This window comes from Macadamia integrifolia, chromosome 8, assembly GCF_013358625.1.
Source record: "Macadamia integrifolia cultivar HAES 741 chromosome 8, SCU_Mint_v3, whole genome shotgun sequence".
NCBI classification, from domain to species: Eukaryota; Viridiplantae; Streptophyta; class Magnoliopsida; order Proteales; family Proteaceae; genus Macadamia; species Macadamia integrifolia.
The window spans coordinates 1,461,338-1,479,456 of NC_056564.1; the positions used below are offsets into that span (position 1 = coordinate 1,461,338).

The 18,119-nt window shown below is 38.4% G+C and overlaps 1 protein-coding gene and 1 pseudogene across 1 annotated transcript; both read left to right on the forward strand.

Moving 5' to 3' along the window:
* The first annotated feature begins 4 nt into the window (after nucleotides 1-4).
* Nucleotides 5-5,051, forward strand: LOC122086961 (annotated as a pseudogene).
* A 3,991-nt stretch (nucleotides 5,052-9,042) lies between these two features.
* On the forward strand, nucleotides 9,043-16,947 carry LOC122087511 (BEL1-like homeodomain protein 4). The gene is made up of 5 exons (XM_042656665.1): nucleotides 9,043-9,373; nucleotides 10,417-12,042; nucleotides 15,038-15,438; nucleotides 15,553-15,613; nucleotides 15,862-16,947. The coding sequence occupies exons 2-5, from the start codon at nucleotides 10,501-10,503 to the stop codon at nucleotides 16,369-16,371; spliced, it is 2,514 nt and encodes an 837-aa protein (XP_042512599.1). The 5' UTR covers nucleotides 9,043-9,373; nucleotides 10,417-10,500; the 3' UTR covers nucleotides 16,372-16,947.
* Nucleotides 16,948-18,119: the final 1,172 nt, after the last annotated feature.

The following is an 18,119-nucleotide window of genomic DNA, read 5'->3' on the forward strand; positions in this document are numbered from 1 at the left end:
AAAGCCCAACAGAAATCGTACTAGCTCTGATTTCGCGCTATTCGGTAACGGCGTAGGTTAGAGCAATGTAAGGATTGGGATTCTAAAATGCGCAAAATAGATGATCCTTGGAACCCAGACATCAGGTTTTCAGTTTATCTGTGAAATCAAGCACTAGAACTGATCTCGATCCCTCTCTCTCTCTCCCTCTCTCTCTCTCTCTCACGCACAGAGATCTTCTGTGTTCTTTCTCGTAAACCCTACTTACTTCATTGACGTTGAAGCCTTACAGGTTATGTTCTTCATGCTTTCGCTGCAGTTTTAAGCTTTTGTTTAATATTATAATTCTTATATTATTTCTTGTTTCTACTAAATGAATATTCATTCCGTTTACGAGAAAATAATATGTACAATCTATCAAAATTCTTCAATCTAGGGCTGCAAGCAGATAAGTCATATATGTTTAGTTTGAGGATTTGATTACCAGTTGTATAGGATTGACATTCTGTGGACTATTAATTCGTTCGAGCTCTGTAAAACATTGTTTGTGAATGGGTGATGTGAAGATACCTCTTTGGCTAGAAGGGTTGCCTTTGGCACCTGAATATTGCCCGTTGGATACCGAATTTGCTGACCCAGTTGCTTACGTATCAAAAATCGAGAAGGAGACCAGTGCTTTTGGGATCTTTGCGCCCTGATGCCAAGGCCTCAGCTAATTCTTCTTCCTCTCAGATGGGTTCTGTGAATAATGGGAATGATGGGGATGCTCGGGCTGTGTTCACCACAAGGCACCAAGAATTAGGTCAGAGCACAAAACGAACTAAAGGGCTTCCTCCAGTTCGACTGGCAGTAGTTCATAAGAAGGTTTGGCAAAGTGGGGAGGTGTACACACTGGAACAGTTCGTGACTAAGTGCAAGGATTTTTCTCGGAATCATTTGGGTATGATAAAGGATGTTTACCCAGTTGTTATAGAGGCATTGTTTTGGAAAGCAGCTTCTGAGAAACCTATTGATGTGGAGTATGCGAATGATGTACCGGGCTCAGGTTTTGGAGAACCAGTGGAAACATTTCGGTATTTCCATAAGCAGAGGAGAAAGAGGAATCTTGGTAATAAACGCCGAGTAAGCATTAATATTGAGATTCAGGAAAGGGATACTATTAATAGCTCCCACAAGGATGCAGAGAGAGATTCTTCTTTGATGACTGATTCGGCTCCATCTTTGGGGTGTTTGAAGTTTGAACCCCTCTTCATGCCCATCAACTCCTATGCTGGATGAGGGTTTAAAGTTATTGAGGCAAAAGATTCCAAATGCTTGCAGTGGCAGGGAAGGTACAGCTGGCTGGAAGCTTTCAAACAGTCCTTGGAATCTACAAGTTATAGCACGGTCCCGTGGCTCACTTACCTGGTTTATGTCAGACGAAGTCCCTGGTGTTACTTCTCCCATGGTTTACATTGGAATGTTGTTCAGCTGGTTTGCTTGGCATGTGGAAGATTATGAGCTTCACCGCTTGAATTTTCTCCATACTGGTTGACCAAAAACTTAGTATGCTGTTCCCGGAGATTATGCCTTTGCTTTTGAGGAAGTTGTTCGTGTCCAGGGTTATGGAGGAAATCTCGACCGCCTAGGTATGCAACTTGATTTTTCTGATTAATTGATCCATCTAAAATATTGCTTTGGAAAGTCCGAGAAACTTGTGCTTGAAAAACTTTCTTTGAGGTGTATTAACCTTGAAAATATTTCAAAGAGAAAATTCTTAAATATCAATATTAGTTGTATGAAAATATCTTGAAACTTTTATACCTCCAGCATTCTCAGTTGGTATATCTAGTTATTTCTGTTTCTAGCACTTACTAATTAGGGTGTAAAAATTAGCTGTTTTAATGAATATAGTATCTCTTTCTCTATTTCTACCTTTGATATGTGAACCTTGACTAATGAATGATTTCCTCGTGTTTTTTTTTTTTTGGGCTATGCTTGGTTGCCAAGAAAAGAAAAGACAAGAATCAATTATTTTTTAGGAGTGTGAATATACTCTCTCTCTCTCCTGTAAGATATTTGCATGTCTTCATGTAGCAAATTTTATGCCTCATGCATTTGGGCTTACTCCTTCCATTGGCTTCTTGTGCAACCTTACAAGTTTTCTTCACTTTTTCGTTTGAAATTGAACATAGCATTCTATACTCTTGTATATTACTCATGTCTTCCCCTCCCCCTCCCCCCTCCCCCAGCTGCATTGACAGTCCTAGGTGAGAAGACAACTCTATTATCTCCTGAGGTAGTTGTTGCATCAAGGATTCCTTGTTGCAGGTTGTTACTACTTATCTAGAATTGCTCTTTAATTCTTCTTCCATTCAATAACATGTATATTAGGCTGACTTCTTCTATTTTCTAGTTGTTATATTTGGGCGTTTGACTATTTTATATTTGTGGTTTTCCTTTAGGTTAGTGCAGAATCCTGGCAAATTTGTTGTTACCTTTCCAAGAGCCTACCGTGTAGTATTCGGCCATAGTAATTACTATTTGGATATCTTGTTCTTAATACATATAGGAGCATTATTTATAAAGCGTAGCTTTTGTAAGTTTGTTTCCTGAACAAACCACAACCTTTAAACATGGTTATAGAATTTCTTGATAGCCAAATTCTCACAGAAGAATTTCAAATTGTTGACTGGAATACTGGATGTATGATGTTTTGGATCTTTTTTTATTTTTCTTGGGGGTGCGGGTAGCGAAGGAAAGGGATTGATTCTGTGTATGAGTGAGTATAGAACTACTAGAAGTTGACCTAGTTGGTTGTGGAACAGGAAGGTTTCACAACTGGTTTTGCCGGGTAAAGGTAGGTCCCTACTAACACCTGTGGATTATATTCCAAATTTCTCATCATGCTGAACTTATAAAACAACAAACTGATAAATCTGAAAGTAGTAAAGCATGGAATAATCCATTGGAAAGAACTAGAATTCAGAAATAGAATATGTGTAAACCTAGTTATATGGACCTAACTTGGAATTAAATCAAACCTTCCACAAATACTTATTAATACTGATCTTACACACAGATGACTTTTTTGGATTCTTATGACCTTTGCTTCTTTGGGAGAAGGTTTTAACTGTGGGGAAGCTGCAAATTTTGGAACTCCAATGGCTCAAGATAGCCAAAGCAGCTGCAGTGCATAGAGCTGCTATGAATTATCTTCCCATGCTTTCCCATCAGCAGCTGCTGTACTTGTTGACCATGTCGTCGTTCATTCCAAGGTCAGCTTAAAATATTTCTTCTATTACCTTTAAGTACCAATTTATTGATTTAAATGAGTATTGAAGTTAACGTACTGTTGCTTTAGAAACTCCTCTACGAGATATCTGCAATTTCTTTATTAAACATTATGATGAAAAGCAAAACCATGAGCATTCTATGCACACTGTTTGATAACTGACTTCTAGTGGATTTTGTTGCTGTGACAAAATCAAGCTTGAATAACCAGGACTAGATTAAAAGAAGAAGAGAAGAGAAAATCTCACTCACAATGGAAGAAGTAAACAAGCCCACGGTTTTGGCTGGCACTTGAACCGTGGGGTAATAGTTTATTTATATTAATCTTGACTCATAAGAGTCATTACTGACAAATTGAAACAAAGAAACCCTCACAATAATGCTACTTAACAGCTCAAACATCACCACATTTGCTAATCGCCACCAAGACAGGTTAACACGTATCTAAACACTACCACAAATTATAAAATGTTACCATGACTACTAAAGCATCACCATAATTATTCAACATCAACAGAACTTCAGTAGTTGCACTCTGAATATGTTATCATATTTCACATTCCTTCAAATCCACTATGAACCGAGCTCAAACTATTTCCAAGGGTTACATGGGTGTTTCATTTTAGGTAGCTTTGGAAATTCTATTCATCTGGGATTTTTCTTTTTTTATTTTATTTAGTTTTTGGCTTTTCTCTATTTGGAATTGAAACTCAAATTATTGGAATGAACACAGAGGCTTGAATAGATACCTCACATAAGGGGAAAACTTCTCTGCCGTGGAGTTGTCCTACTTTTTGTTTTATCAGAATTATTCTTGGCATTTTTCATTTGCTCGTTGTATTATTGATTTTCTCTTCAGTCTTGCATTGCTGGAGTGAGTGGTTATTTTCACATAACAATTACTCTTAAGGGGCTTTCGTAGATCATGTGTCAACGGCCTCAAGGTGCTCTGATGTTGGAGTATGTTTATTTCGTTGGGTCTTTTCACTTTCTTTTCTCACAAATGATGTCGGAATATCTTGCTATCTGCTACTTTCAGATCTTATAGACATCCGATGGCTTTTCGGTGGACCATCTTGGCAACATGATTTTTAGAAGTGCCTGAATATCAAGAATGAGAAGGATGTGGTTATGCTTCTTTTATCTTGCCATAAATAACTGTATATGGAGTTTATTGATTGGAAAAATCTGCGTACATTTTGTTTTGTTAGTTTTAATTTATACATCATTTTCAAATTTATTTTTCCTATGTGCTTGGATTATTATTCTGGTGTACAAAAATGTAAATTGGCACCTAATCCTGTAATTTTTCTCCAGTCTGAATCTGCTGGAATTATTTTCATGCCAGAGTACCTAGAACCTTACTTCCAGGGGCACGGAGTTCTCGTCTGGGAGATCACCAGAAGGAAGAAAGAGAGCCACTGGTAAAGTAAGCATTTATAGATGATTTGTTGAATGAAAATTCTACATTATCAGTACTTCTGGGAAAAATCCCAACTTACTATGCTGTGTTATGGGATCCTGAATCTTTGCCTGCCCCACGTAAAGATTCTCAGCCATTTTCTTTGTCTGCCTGTCCTGATGCACCTGAGTTGTTGGTTGACGAGAGAAGCACAGAAGTCTGCAAGTCTGATGAGGGAGCATCTTTCTTTGAGAATGTTTTTCACAATGATGCCGTTAATGTTGTTACTATTTCAAGCTGGTAAGCTTACTAATTGCAATAATCTGGTAGATGAACTAGTTCATATATGGAAACAGCTGAATTTTTTGTGGATGGTGATGAATTGCCATGTGGTTTACATGTTGATTCTGGAACACTGGCATGTGTAGCCTGTGGTATCTGGGTTTTCCATTTATTTCTGTAGTGCAACCTTCTGAGGGAGTATTGAAAGAACTCTTCGCTGCGGATGGTCATTCGGTTCAGGAAGGCAGCTTAGGAATTTTAAGTTCTAGGATATCTCAGGCTTGGCCACTTAAAAACTGATTCATAATCAGTTCAATTTTGATTTAGACCTGTTACATCTCAAATCGAACTGAACCGATTTGATAAGATTAAGGGTCTATAGACTGATTCTTCTAACACACACCCCCTCCCCCCAAAAAAAAAAAACCTGATTCTAATGGTACATTTTACCCCTGCCTTGCAGCCCTAAACTCCCTATAGTTGTTAAAGGGCCATACCGGCACAACATTTTTCCTTTTTTTTTTTTTTTTTCTCCTAACAAGTATCGGCACACCTTATTCGCTTTTACAGAGAACTGTAAAGATAGCACTCATAGCAGCATCGTCGTCGAGGCGCGGGAGTCCCTTGACCGGTTGTGGTTTATTGCCAAACTTGTGATTGGGAGAATCCATTCCAGGTGGCTAATGTGGGACCATGGTTCGATGCAATGCATGTGTGGAGACCGAGTTTTGAGGGCTGTGTTCGATTTGCCTTGGCTCTAAAGACATAACGGCTAGCAGGGTATGGTTGCAATTTCATGGATATATATTAGGACCCCCACTGAGAACAAGTACGAGAATCTCGTTTAGTGATGGTGGCTCTAGGTGGGGGTCTTTCACGAAAAAAAAGAAAAAGAAAAAGAAAAAGAAGCTCTAGGTGGGGGTCAAGATAATGTTGGATTGTGTTGACTAGTCGAAAAAAATCCTTTGCCGTGGGTGCGGTTCTGCGGCGAGGATCTAATGCCCTATATAGCATTGAGGTATGTGTCGATACTGTCTCGACTGTTGGATCTTCACCACATGACTGCACCCACGGCAGAGGGTGAAAATCCGCTGACTAGCCATTCATATTCAAAGGAGTAGCATCTGATATCGGTTTAAACCTATTACCATCCCCTCAAAAAAAGAAAAAAAGGTGTTTAAAATGTGGCAAAATTTACTTCAGGCCAAGAACTCTCTTTGTCCAAAACGGTTGGAATGGTCACATGAACCCATGGACTTAGGTATTGGTATCATTAGTTTCGGCCACTCTTCTTTGTTCTGATACCATTGATATAATATCCATCACGATCAATATCAATACAAAACGACCTTAATTGACCTATCCAATATCGATACCTAAAACCGTGCAGGAACATCTCCTTCAGGTCCATTTTTTATCAAAAGATAATGGTGTTATGATTATACGTTAAGGGTACTTTCGTCTAATGACGATAAAATCAATAACACCCACATCCTTGTAAGCTAGGAAAAGGCAAATAGAATAGGCTTTATAGGGGTTGCAAAGGTGCAGTAGGGTTTCTGTAGTGACGTGAAAGGATGACGTAAGCTGATAAGAGTTGTCGTCAGGTGCTGGCTAGCCTGTCTTTGATTTTGTTCCTTTTGTAGTGTTTTTTCAAATCCTTTTCATAATTTCATCGCATTTGTAATTAAATCTTCACCTCATTTACCCTGTAATAAGAGTCTTTCGGAGAAGATTTCCTTCTCGATTTTCCCAACAGGAGACGGGATCTGTTTCCTATCATATCGTATCAGTGTATTAATTGATGCATAACCGATATTACTAATGAGCCGGTATGCATTTGCTGATACACTCTCAATTAATTTTCGCAACTGAGAGTGTGAGTTTCTGAGCTTAAAAGTAGTCCGATGCAGGAGACCGTGCAGTTCTGCGTTCCTGACAAAATGACCTTTATCGGTAGTCGGTGAAACCTCTAACCCAACAAGCGAAAGATCTGGCGGTACACCATGACAGAGATCATAAAAGCGGTTCCGGCCCTCATAGGTGAACGGCAACGCCCGTCGTGACGTCACCGCCTGGAGTGCGTACCGTCATAAAACCCTGTTGGCCTGCTGAACTGGACACGTACGGAGACAGACTGTAATACTATTTACTATAAAACTGTAGCTTCTGCGTACTCAATTAATTTAGGCATCGATCTGGTACATGGTAGGGTGTCAGTCGATTTGGATTCGATTTGGTTCAAGATATGGAATGTATAAATTAAAATAAAATGAAACACATATTAGAAATCAAAACATAATGATTCAGCTCAGTTTTCTTTTTCTTTTCTTTTCTTATCCAGTTTTAATCTAGTTTCATATTAAGGTTCATTGTAAGTGCCTAGGTTAATCTTTTACATTTTCGTTGGTAGAGGGACCTTACAAAACTTTATTTATTTAGGTCATAATCTATCAAACTTTTTTCAAGCATTAAAAATAAAAAAAAATATCATTCACATTGATTAAAATAATTTTTTTTCCCGAATATTATTTGGGATATGGAGAAATCTCTAATATATTATAATAAAATAAAAAAAATAATATGAGGGAGACATAACCCACCTTATCCTAACCCAAAAAACATATGCACTTGCACTCTCAAAGCATGACAAAAAACCCAAAGAAAAAAAAAAATTACATTCTAAATATCGACTACCCAACTTTTATCTTCCCTAGTGATTTGGCTAAGGTCTCTAAGAAATAACTAAAAATGAATTTCTTATTTAATTAATAATAGGTAATTCAATATAATTCAACAGCTTCAGTCATAAAATCAAAACAAATTCATTTATTTTGATTTGGTTTTCAAACGATTGATTTCAATTAAAAAAATTGACACTTTGGTTTACGATATCAGTGTTGTACAAGGATTCTATAATTGGGATAAGTCTCGATTAATAATTTGATATCAATTCGGATTAGTCAAAATTGTCTTGGACCGAACATTTACCCCTGTTTTATTTAAAGTTGGTTGTTAGTAATTTCTTACCTTTGAATCATACCAATTTATCAATATTAGATTGATCAAGACTCTGCATTGATCTCAATAGATATCGATATGATCCGGACGATTTTATTGATCCCAATTTGATTTTTGAAACCATTTTGATTTATCGATACTAATAATGATACGTATCAATCTATCAAATTGTATTGACTTAATTCCATGTTAAAACAATATGTTATTAGGGAAAAGTCTCTATAAACACAAGGCTTAGGAAATGGACCCACATCAACAAATCCAAATTAAGTTTACCGATAATAAATGATCTACGATCGCACCTGTTGATAACCATGGTTGTTTTATGGAATTGAATTCCTTTGTGGCGTAACAAGGTGTCTGACGAGTATCTAATGGTAAAATACACTTAGGTACAGAGCCTAAGACGATTGCACATAGCTCAAAGTGTTTTTGAGCGTTAGATGCCCTCTTGACACCACGTTGCGCAACAGAGGATCCAAGTCATTCTTTATGATTCCACCGGGTAGGCAGTATCGTGAATTCAATAATCCCACTAGGACTTCCATGTCATAAAGTCCCTTTCTAATGGCTAGACATGGTAGGGTCTTAGGTAGGAGTGAGAACATGAGAAGGGATAAACTCAGACGTCCTAAGTTCGACTCTCACTAGGTAAATTTTGGACCACTCTCACATAGTGTTTAATGTTTTTCACAGTTTTAATTAAAAAATTGAATAGTTCTCATTTAACTCAAGTATGACTCGATCTACATGATTGTATGATCAGTATGGATTTGCGGGACTAATGAGGCTGAAGTTTTAGATACCTATTGTAAAAAAAAAAAAAAAAAAAAAAAAAAAAAAGAAGAAGAAGAAAAAAGAAAAAAGGAAAATGGAGGAGGTAAGGTCCAGGGATCCATTGCCCACGGGAAATCGCTTCTTTGAAACGTACATCCCTCGCCAACCTTTCAAATCCAGTGGCATTTTTCATAATTTAAGATTCAATAAAGTGGTTTGGTTTTCGCATTTACTATCCATCGCTTTCTGAGTATTTTTTTTTTCTTTGTCTCCAGCTTGGCTTTTTCATGTAACCCCGAACGAGAAAGGACCCAAAGTCTTTCTGTTTCTGTAGCTGTTAGGCGGTTGAGGAGAAACTCCAAAAGCATGTCTTTAGACGTTAAATGTAACGGCTAGAAAGGATATTGCGTCGCTGTTAGCATTTAGCAACGTTAAAAGGTAACGGCGATTATCTGTTCGCCATTAGCGTTCTCGAGCTCGCTCTGAAGTTCGTTGGTTACCTTAGCGTTGACGCCTCGTCGGATTCCATCCGGTTCTTCGGTGAAGTGGAAATTTATTCGGAGAAAATTTTGGTTTCCTCTTTCAATGGAGATTCTATACAAAGTCTTCGTAGACGATTAACGAACGGTTGTACGAGAGGTAATGGCGATTCGTGTTCTTAGTAACTGTACACCGCAAGATTTCGCACTTCTTATAGTAGATCTAGTTTGGTTTTCCGTTCATCGGGTGATCGGTTCTCTTCAACAGTTGGCGAAATCATCATAGTTTGAGTTCTGCTACTTCTCTGATCACCTAGTCACTAAACACTGTTTGAGTACTATAATTCGGCTTCAGGAATTATTGATATTTTTTCAGAGCTTTAAAGCTCATTCATGGTGATCTTCGAGTGGATCCGGTCGTATGAAGTTGCGTTTCCCGAGTCTAATTGACTCAAGTTGTTTCGAGCTTTTCTGAGCGTAATTTGATTACTGTTATCTTCTTGTTAAGTTAGGGTTTCGTTTGCTGGACTAGATTTTTCCTTCTTACAACACTTGAATTATTAGTTATTAGTTTCTGCTATTTGTAGTCCTCATTTTTTTGTGTCTTCTAATATTTTGGTTTCGCGTTTTCGTGATATCTAGTTTTTCTGCTTTAGTTTACCCACAGTAGTTAAAACTGCAGTGTCTTGGATACTTCAGAGCTTCTAGGAGTTTGTCTGCAAGCCATAAAGATTTTTAGAAGGTGGAAGCAATGAAAGCGATCAGAGAGAGAGAGAGAGAGAGAGAGAGGGAGAGAGAGAGAGAGAGAGAGTCTTGGTCTTTTCAAATCTCATCAAAGTCCTGTGATGCTTAAATGAGTTGACAATAGACCTTGCTTCCATGTTTTTCCTTTTCCTATTTTCATCTGAGTCATCTATCACTGATAATATGGATTTCTGTAGTTGATATTTTGCTTTCTTGATGATGATAGAGATATTTGTATTTTGCCCCTCTTGTTTGGTTGCGAGTCTTGTGACGCTGTGTTCGATGGTGAGGAGAGGAATATGATACTGGAAGAAGTACACAAAATATTCTGTGTGTGATAATATCTTTTTGATTTCTTGTTTGGTCTACTCAAACTGATGTAGGTGTCGGATGTAGAGCTTGAATTTTTTGTTTTGGACTAATTGTTGCTGTACTGTTCTATATCGTATGTGGTTGCAGGAGTACGGCTTGAGGGCATTCCAGTCTATGACTCCCATTGAAGATGACTGAAGCGGATAGATTAGAGTGAGTAATTGAATACCGATGCCTTACGGAATTGAGTCGGATAGATGTTTCAACCAAACAACGACGAGCTTCGAGATTTCACTGCCGGGGTCGAGCAATTTTAGGGTCGGTTCTCATGTAGCGCAGCAAAGCCGCCGTGAGAAGTTGAGAGTTCAGCAGCAATTTGGGAATAATCCAGATGTGATTCAAGTTCGAAATGTTAGGAGTTGTGATCTGCTGTATGATCCACCAAATTATTCAACAAACACCCACTGTTCGTTAGCTCAAAGGGATGCAATGCTCCAACAAGGCTCAAGTGCCCATCAAAATGGAAGGCCTGTGGGGACCGGTGATGCTCCATTTTCTACCCATCCAGTTCAGTCTGACTTTAGCCCTTCAGTTAAGGTTAGTGATGCACACAATCCAGGCTACTGGAAATTCTTTGTGCCGCAACAAAATTGTGATTGGAATGTGAATTACATGAATAGCCTGGCTACCAGTGGGTGCAATCAGAGGCCTTCATTTGTTGGGGGAATCTTATCTGGCAGTGTGAAGGAAAATAGCATTCCTTCCTCTACCCTTAATTCTGTACCTGCCTCCATTGGGTATGAAGATGTAAGATCATCTTTGACTAACCCATCCAATGTAATATCTGATGAAGAGAGTATCAAGCAGTTTGGAGAAATGCAGTTCGGTTCTCCTTTCTACCAAAATACCCTTAAGGAAATTGAGACTTCTACCAGCATTGGCAGGGAAAGTTTTGATATGGCTTCTTTTTCACAGCAAAAAATCAGGGAAGCTGGTTCATGGGTAGATGGGGGGAATGAGTTGGTTCTTCTTCCATCTAACTCAGACACAAATGATGGTCCAGGGATTGCTGCCGCTGCTGTATTGATGCATAAGCCAGTGAATGGTAACCATCAGTTGAAGTCTGAATTGGGTTTCTTTGTGAAGAAGATGGAGGGAGGTGTTGGAACTGCTGCGAGTGATTCTGCAGCTCAAGGACTGTCCTTGACACTCTCTTCACATCGACCTTCTGACATGCTTGCGGTTCAGCTTGGAGGAAGATTTGAGTCTGAAAATTTTCAATCTCAAGCCGATGCATTTATAAGTGGTTCTCAAGATTCGAAGACTAGTGGTTACATGTGCTCCAGTTCAAAATCACCTCTTTCTAGAGCTTCCGGAAGTTCCATCGAAGGAATTGTGTGCTCTTCCACATATGCTAGACGAAGTACGGGTCCTCTTGGCCCCTTCACTGGGTATGCAACAATTTTGAAGTGTTCAAAGTTCTTGAAACCTACCCAACAGCTTATGGACGAATTTTGTGATGTTATGGGCCCAAGATTCATGAGGATATGTGAAACAACTGAGAAGGGTTCAAGAGACGTAATCAGTTCATGTGACACCACTAACGCTGAGACTGAGATCGATACTAGGGCTGGGAGCTCTGGCGTCTCCTCTTCTCCATTCTACGGTTCTAATGAAGCTAGTGGTGAAGGTGGAAGTGTAAGTGGACCTTATCAGCCTTATCACCCTGAGTTCCAACAAAGGAAGGCAAAGCTACTATATATGCAAGAAGAGGTCAGTCATGCCTATTCTCATGCTATTGATTGCCATACAGCTTAGTGGATTCGTTTTTTTACTAATAATGAGCAATGGAAGTTGTTGTATTCCTTTCTTTTGTCTTTTTTTATCAATTTATTAATATTTTACCCTCACAGATCCATGTAGTTGACCCCTTTTAGTTGGGGAAAGGCTGTTGTTATTGTAATGAGCAATGGAAGTTTTGGATTGCTTTAGGCTCTCTTGTCTTGATTAACCAAATATACTCAAGCTTCCTGTTCAATCACTATGCCATTTAGTCAATAAAGATCTCTTATTTATTCTTATACAAGGAAATTCATGGGGTCATAGATGTTTTCCATCGAAAAGTAGCATGTCTGATTTGTTTTATTCCTCATGGCATTCCCCCTTTTTTTTTTTTTTTTTTTTTTTTTTTTTAACGAATAGAGGAAAAATCAAGGTTATGAATGCATGTATATGTACATTTATGTGTAAACGGTATTACATACAGTACAAAAAAATTAAATGAAAGCCAAGTAATGCTTACTCCAAAAGGCACCAATCGAGTATAGTTGATACTCCTTTAAGCCTAGTCGCCTAGGTGCCACCGTGGCTGCTTAGGCGGGCACCTTGATGCCTTGGTTGCCTTGGTGTCTCCTTGTGTCTAGGCCCCCTCTAATGCCTTCGCATGCCTAGACGCTGTCACAACTATGCCTTTAAGCGTTGTGACCACAGATAATTTGGGAACGAGAAAAATATGGAAGATGCATAATGTAACTCCGGATTCCAAAACCCTAATTTAGGTTGCTATGGCCCATCAAAGTGATTGAAATCCAAATTTCTGACTGGAAAGCTTGCCTTTTGTTCTACTATCTGTCATATTGGTGGGAGCAGAACAGAAGGATACGGTCTTCACGTCTCTTTCTGTACGTCAGATCTTGAAGTCTATTGAGTTCAAGATTTGACAAAAGGTGCTGCACTTCCTCCAACTGTGTCCTCCCACAGAGAGGAACCAGCATATTGCTTACTTGTTGGACCTTCCTATCCAGTTTTCCCCCTCTCATCATTATTTTATGTATTTTCATTAACTTTGGGTTTGCTGTGTTATGTTTTGTATCAGTTGGGTGATTCGTTGTTATTTTTCTGCCCTGTACTTATTTGTTCCTTTATTAATAAAATTTCCATTCATCCCCTCCACCCCACCACAACAACACCCCCACCCCCCCCCCCCCCCCCCCAAAAAAAAAAATGGAAATTTGAAGCAGCAGAAGCAATTTCATAAATATTCAGAACATTTCAGACTTTCAGTATCCCTTTGGGTTTAAGAAAGACATGAATTGGGGCCAAAGATGGTAATTAAAATTTGAAGGGAAGGACTAAACTGGAATTAAAATAAGACAGACAGTTATGTATCAGGTGAGGGAACTCATCAATTTGACAGCCAATGAAGTTGGAATTTCAGAATAACATTCTCAACTCTTCGAATTCTTAGAAATAATCAACATCAGGCCAAATCGCTAACTAAATAAATAACATTGAATCTAGGGGTGTCAAAATCTGGCCCACACTGTAACCGACCGATTAAAGGCTGAAACCGGACTGACCGGTTGATAAATAGCTCGGTGTCAGGCCTAGACTAGGGAAGGAGATAAATTGATAGACTAGGGAAAGAGTAAAGAGGGAAGAAATTGGGAGTAAGAGTTGGAATCTAAAGATTGTAAGAGAACAAGAGAACAGGAGGCTAGATGAGAGTACAAGGTAGAAGAAGAAGAAAGAGAGAAATGATGGTAGAATGTTGTGTGTGAGAGAATGGACTTTCCCACACCTATATTGCTTTACTAACATGATATAAGGAATTACATACATTGCCTAGACATCTTGACAACCATAGGAGTTAACATATTTCATGAGCCATTGCCTTGAATTCTAACTTTACACTTGATCTAGCAACAATAAGATATATTTTGCCATCAGGCACAACACTTGACTGACGGTGGATCCTACTCTGGTCAGTCATGTTTTAGCCCAACACGTATCAATTGTATGATAGGGCCTGCCGCAAAAAGTGTACTATGTGATTGATCATTTTTTCTATCCATCTATACCTCTACTACCATGGTCACGACCTCCCTAGGAGCTTCGTGTGCTCTCTTAGATAAGTTAGAACCCCAACTACGACCAACAACAAAAGCATTTTTCTCTTCAGGTGAAGTATCTCAGACAACATCCTCCTTTTTAATGATTTTGTTCGATGCTTTAGTAGAAAATCTCATCCCCCTCCTACCCTTATGAAGATTGACATCCATAAAGCGTTTGACTTTGGGATGGAATTTCATTGCTAATGTCATGCTCAAAATGGCTTTCCCCATGTCTTTGTCCACTAGATACATAAATTTAAAGTATCTGACCGTAGTTTTTTTAGAAATTGTAATGCACTCCAATACACACTGATACTTACCGATACTTAAGATACGTATCTACAAAACCCATTTCACTTTTGAAACTAAGTTCTTCTTCTCACTGGCGATACTTAAGTTTCCAAAATTTGAAGCACAACTGCACAATGAATCTCCCTTTCATTTATTGGACTTGGGGCTTTGAATCATTCATAGAAAACGAATTAAAATCTACAATCAAAGTAATGTTTAGATGATTGAAACATAAAAAGTATCCACTGAAACTAAACATAAGACTAGACTACTTAGTGTACTTGACACTTAAGAATAGAAAACTAAATGACCATTGCAATAATACGCTTACAGAACCGACACCAACTTAACACTTATCATTTGTCAGCTTCAATTCATTTTTTTTTTTTAAAATGCTGTACTCGGCTGTGGGCATATCTAGAATATTAATATCAATTTTCAGGTTTATCTCATCTGTAGGATGAAGTTTATTCTCAAGTATTTGCATTTGTATTATGTTTTGTCTTCTGCAACTTGGATTATCCTTGTATGCAGAACGTAAACTATTTGATTCAATGATGGATTTTATCTTATTGTATTGAAAGGTTTGGAGAAAGTATAAGCAGTACCACCAGCAGATGCAAATGGTGGTATCATCATTTGCATCAGTAGCGGGTCTTAGTGCTGCCACACCCTACACCTCCTTGGCTTTGAAAGCTGTCTCAAGGCACTTCCGGAACCTGAAGAATGCCATCTCTGATCAGCTTCAACACATAAACACGGCCATTGGGGAGGATTTGTCATCTCCTGCGACTGATAATAGTAGAGGTGAAACAATTGCACCAAAGCTAAGGTTCAGTGACCATGGCATTCGTAAGCACATGTCAGGTGGAGACAGTCTAGGCATCCTTCAACCCCAACAGCACGTCTGGAGACCACAGAGGGGCCTCCCAGAACATTCAGTTGCTATATTAAGAGCATGGCTGTTTGAGCATTTTCTTCACCCGTGAGTGCATTTTCACTCTGTTTCTGTTTGTGTGTGTGCATTCCCCCACCCCCACCCCCACCCCCACCCCCATTCTTCTTCCCTCTTGAATATAACGGTGGTTCATTTTTTCAGGTATCCAACTGACACGGACAAGGAAATGTTAGCTTCTCAAACTGGTCTTACTCGAAACCAGGTGGGGCCTTTGTAATAACTTATTGGGCTGTTATAATAGTGAAGCCTGAATAATTCAGCGAAACATTGGACCAAATCCAAATTGATTTTGAATTTCATGATTTTTTTGACAGTGAATAATTCAAAATCTTCACAAGGCATGAGATTGATTGGTTTATTTTATTATGTAGAATATTTTACACCGACTGAATTGATTGGTCTTTGATATTCAATAATCAGTGACACCAGCAATTATATTGTATTCTGCAGGTATCAAACTGGTTCATCAATGCTCGAGTGCGGGTGTGGAAACCGATGGTTGAGGAGATACACATGCTTGAAACCAAAGGATCTGCCAAAACCAATCCCAATTCTAGCAATAATGATGGTGAACCTGCAATTAGAAATAGCAGTGAGCCAATAGGAGATCATATCCTTGATAAGTTAATGGTGGATGCAGTTTCTGAGAAGGGATCCAAGTGCTTGGGAGTGGTATCCATGACAAACAAGGAAGATGATCGGACTTCTCAAGAGTGTAATCAGGGGAAGCGTTTGAGAATGGAGAGTCACTTTCCGGCCGAAGTTGGTGGGGGCTTAATGGGTTTGATGCCATACAACCAGAACAGGCTGATTGGGGGAATGGGAGCTGTGTCACTCACCTTGGGTCTCAGACACAGCGCCGAGAATGCACGACAGCTGCAGCATAGACAGGAAAGACAACAGGAACATCAACTAATCAGGCATTTTGGGGCTCAGGTGATGCATGACTCTGTGGGTTGATTTTGAGCATTATAGGAGGATGCTTCTCTGTGCTTTTTGATGGATGCAGAGTATTGGTTTTGAGAGAACAGAAAGATGAAATGTTGCTATCCTTCATTTCGATCTGTATTTTGATGTTGTAAATAGGAATTATGGCTGAAGTCGCAGGAAGAAGTTGGTCTAGGGGCAGATAGGCACCATCCAAAAGAGGTTGGAATTGAATAAGAGATGAAAAGTTGGACACAGGGATTAATGTAAATCTCAGTTCCAAGGCCAACTGTGAGGTGGGAAATGGAGAAAAAGGAATCAAGTTTGGATTTTGAGAAGGCCATCCATTTTGATGTGGGGGAAAGGTGACGCATTTGGAACTTATTATACCTTAATTCCACTTTATTACAATTTTATCATTGTACATTTAGTGAACTTAAAACCTGATCTTAACATATCTTCAACTCAGCAATAATTATGTGGACCACTACAAAATATATGTTTGGAGTTGAGTCAAATTCATCTAAACCCACGAAAAAGTGTAATTTTGATGATTGTGGCCTCTATGAGTTCATTCAACTAATATAAGAAATGTCATTGACTTTCTTATGACCATGGTTTTAAAAAGTGGTATCAAGATTTATCTCAATCGATATAATTAGAGATCAACGGTATTGATTATTCTCATGGTTTAAAGTATCTCCGATACCAATACGATACCTTTCGATACGTATCTTAAATTTAGTTGACCGATACGATACACATCGATACGATACATTACATTTTTTAAATCCTTTCGTATCAATATATATCCTATGATACATACCAATATATATCAATACACCACTGATACACATCGATACAATACGATACGATATGTACCGATACGACTTTATGAAAAATATAAAATCGAAATGAAATGTACGTTTCGGTATATATCGATCGGTACGTATCGATGAGTATCTGTATATATCGGTGAGTATCGGTATGTATCAATCGGTACGTATCGATGAGTATCGGTATGTACTGATACAGTGCGCTACGGTCATATAATGGCCAAAATGGTAATTTTTCAAAAAACAAGATTTTTTAAGGGGTTTTTGTTCCAAAGTTGTTGCTAGCCATATTTCTCTCAAACTAAAGTAGAAATCAAGGTTGAAAACAAGGATTTTACATTTATGGAACAACTACAAACCTTGAATTCTTAGTGTGATACCCTCAATTTAAAGTTTATGCATAATACACGATATCAATAGCTTTTTTTTTACAAATTATTTATGCAAAAGTGTTTAAAAAAATGTTTCATATCTATTTATGTGTTTATCTTTAGCGTATCTTAGCATATCTCCGATACGATACGATACGATACACTCCGATACGTATCTTAATTTTGGCCGACCGATACGACAATCGATATCGATACTTTAATCCTTGATTATTCCTCAATTTTGATTAAAATTTTATTTTTTTAGACAGATTTATCCTCAACTAGAGCCGTTCCATTGATTTAAAATCGGATATATATCAATGTTTGACATGGCCGATATTGATACGTATTGATTATCGGTTTGACCAACAAAGGTAAAATGGACCTTCTTGCTTCTATAATGGATCAGCAAGAATGCTTTTCAAGGTGAGTCAGTTTTATCCACTCAAAAGTGTAATCCAATGTTCATACTCTACCGACTTTGTAGAGTCGATACACCCGATACTCTTACCTTTTTTTGAAAACCTTACTGTAATTTTTGAGAATAGAATTCGAGTTTTGAGATATGGTTATT

What these genes read in the sequence shown, in the direction of transcription:
- LOC122087511 (XM_042656665.1), top strand. Translation starts at nt 10,501, where the DNA reads ATGCCTTACGGAATTGAGTCGGATAGATGTTTCAACCAAACAACGACG. An exon ending in TACTATATATGCAAGAAGAG is followed by an intron (nt 12,043 to 15,037) that starts GTCAGTCATGCC and finishes TTGTATTGAAAG; the next exon opens with GTTTGGAGAAAGTATAAGCA. An exon ending in TTTGAGCATTTTCTTCACCC is followed by an intron (nt 15,439 to 15,552) that starts GTGAGTGCATTT and finishes TCATTTTTTCAG; the next exon opens with GTATCCAACTGACACGGACA.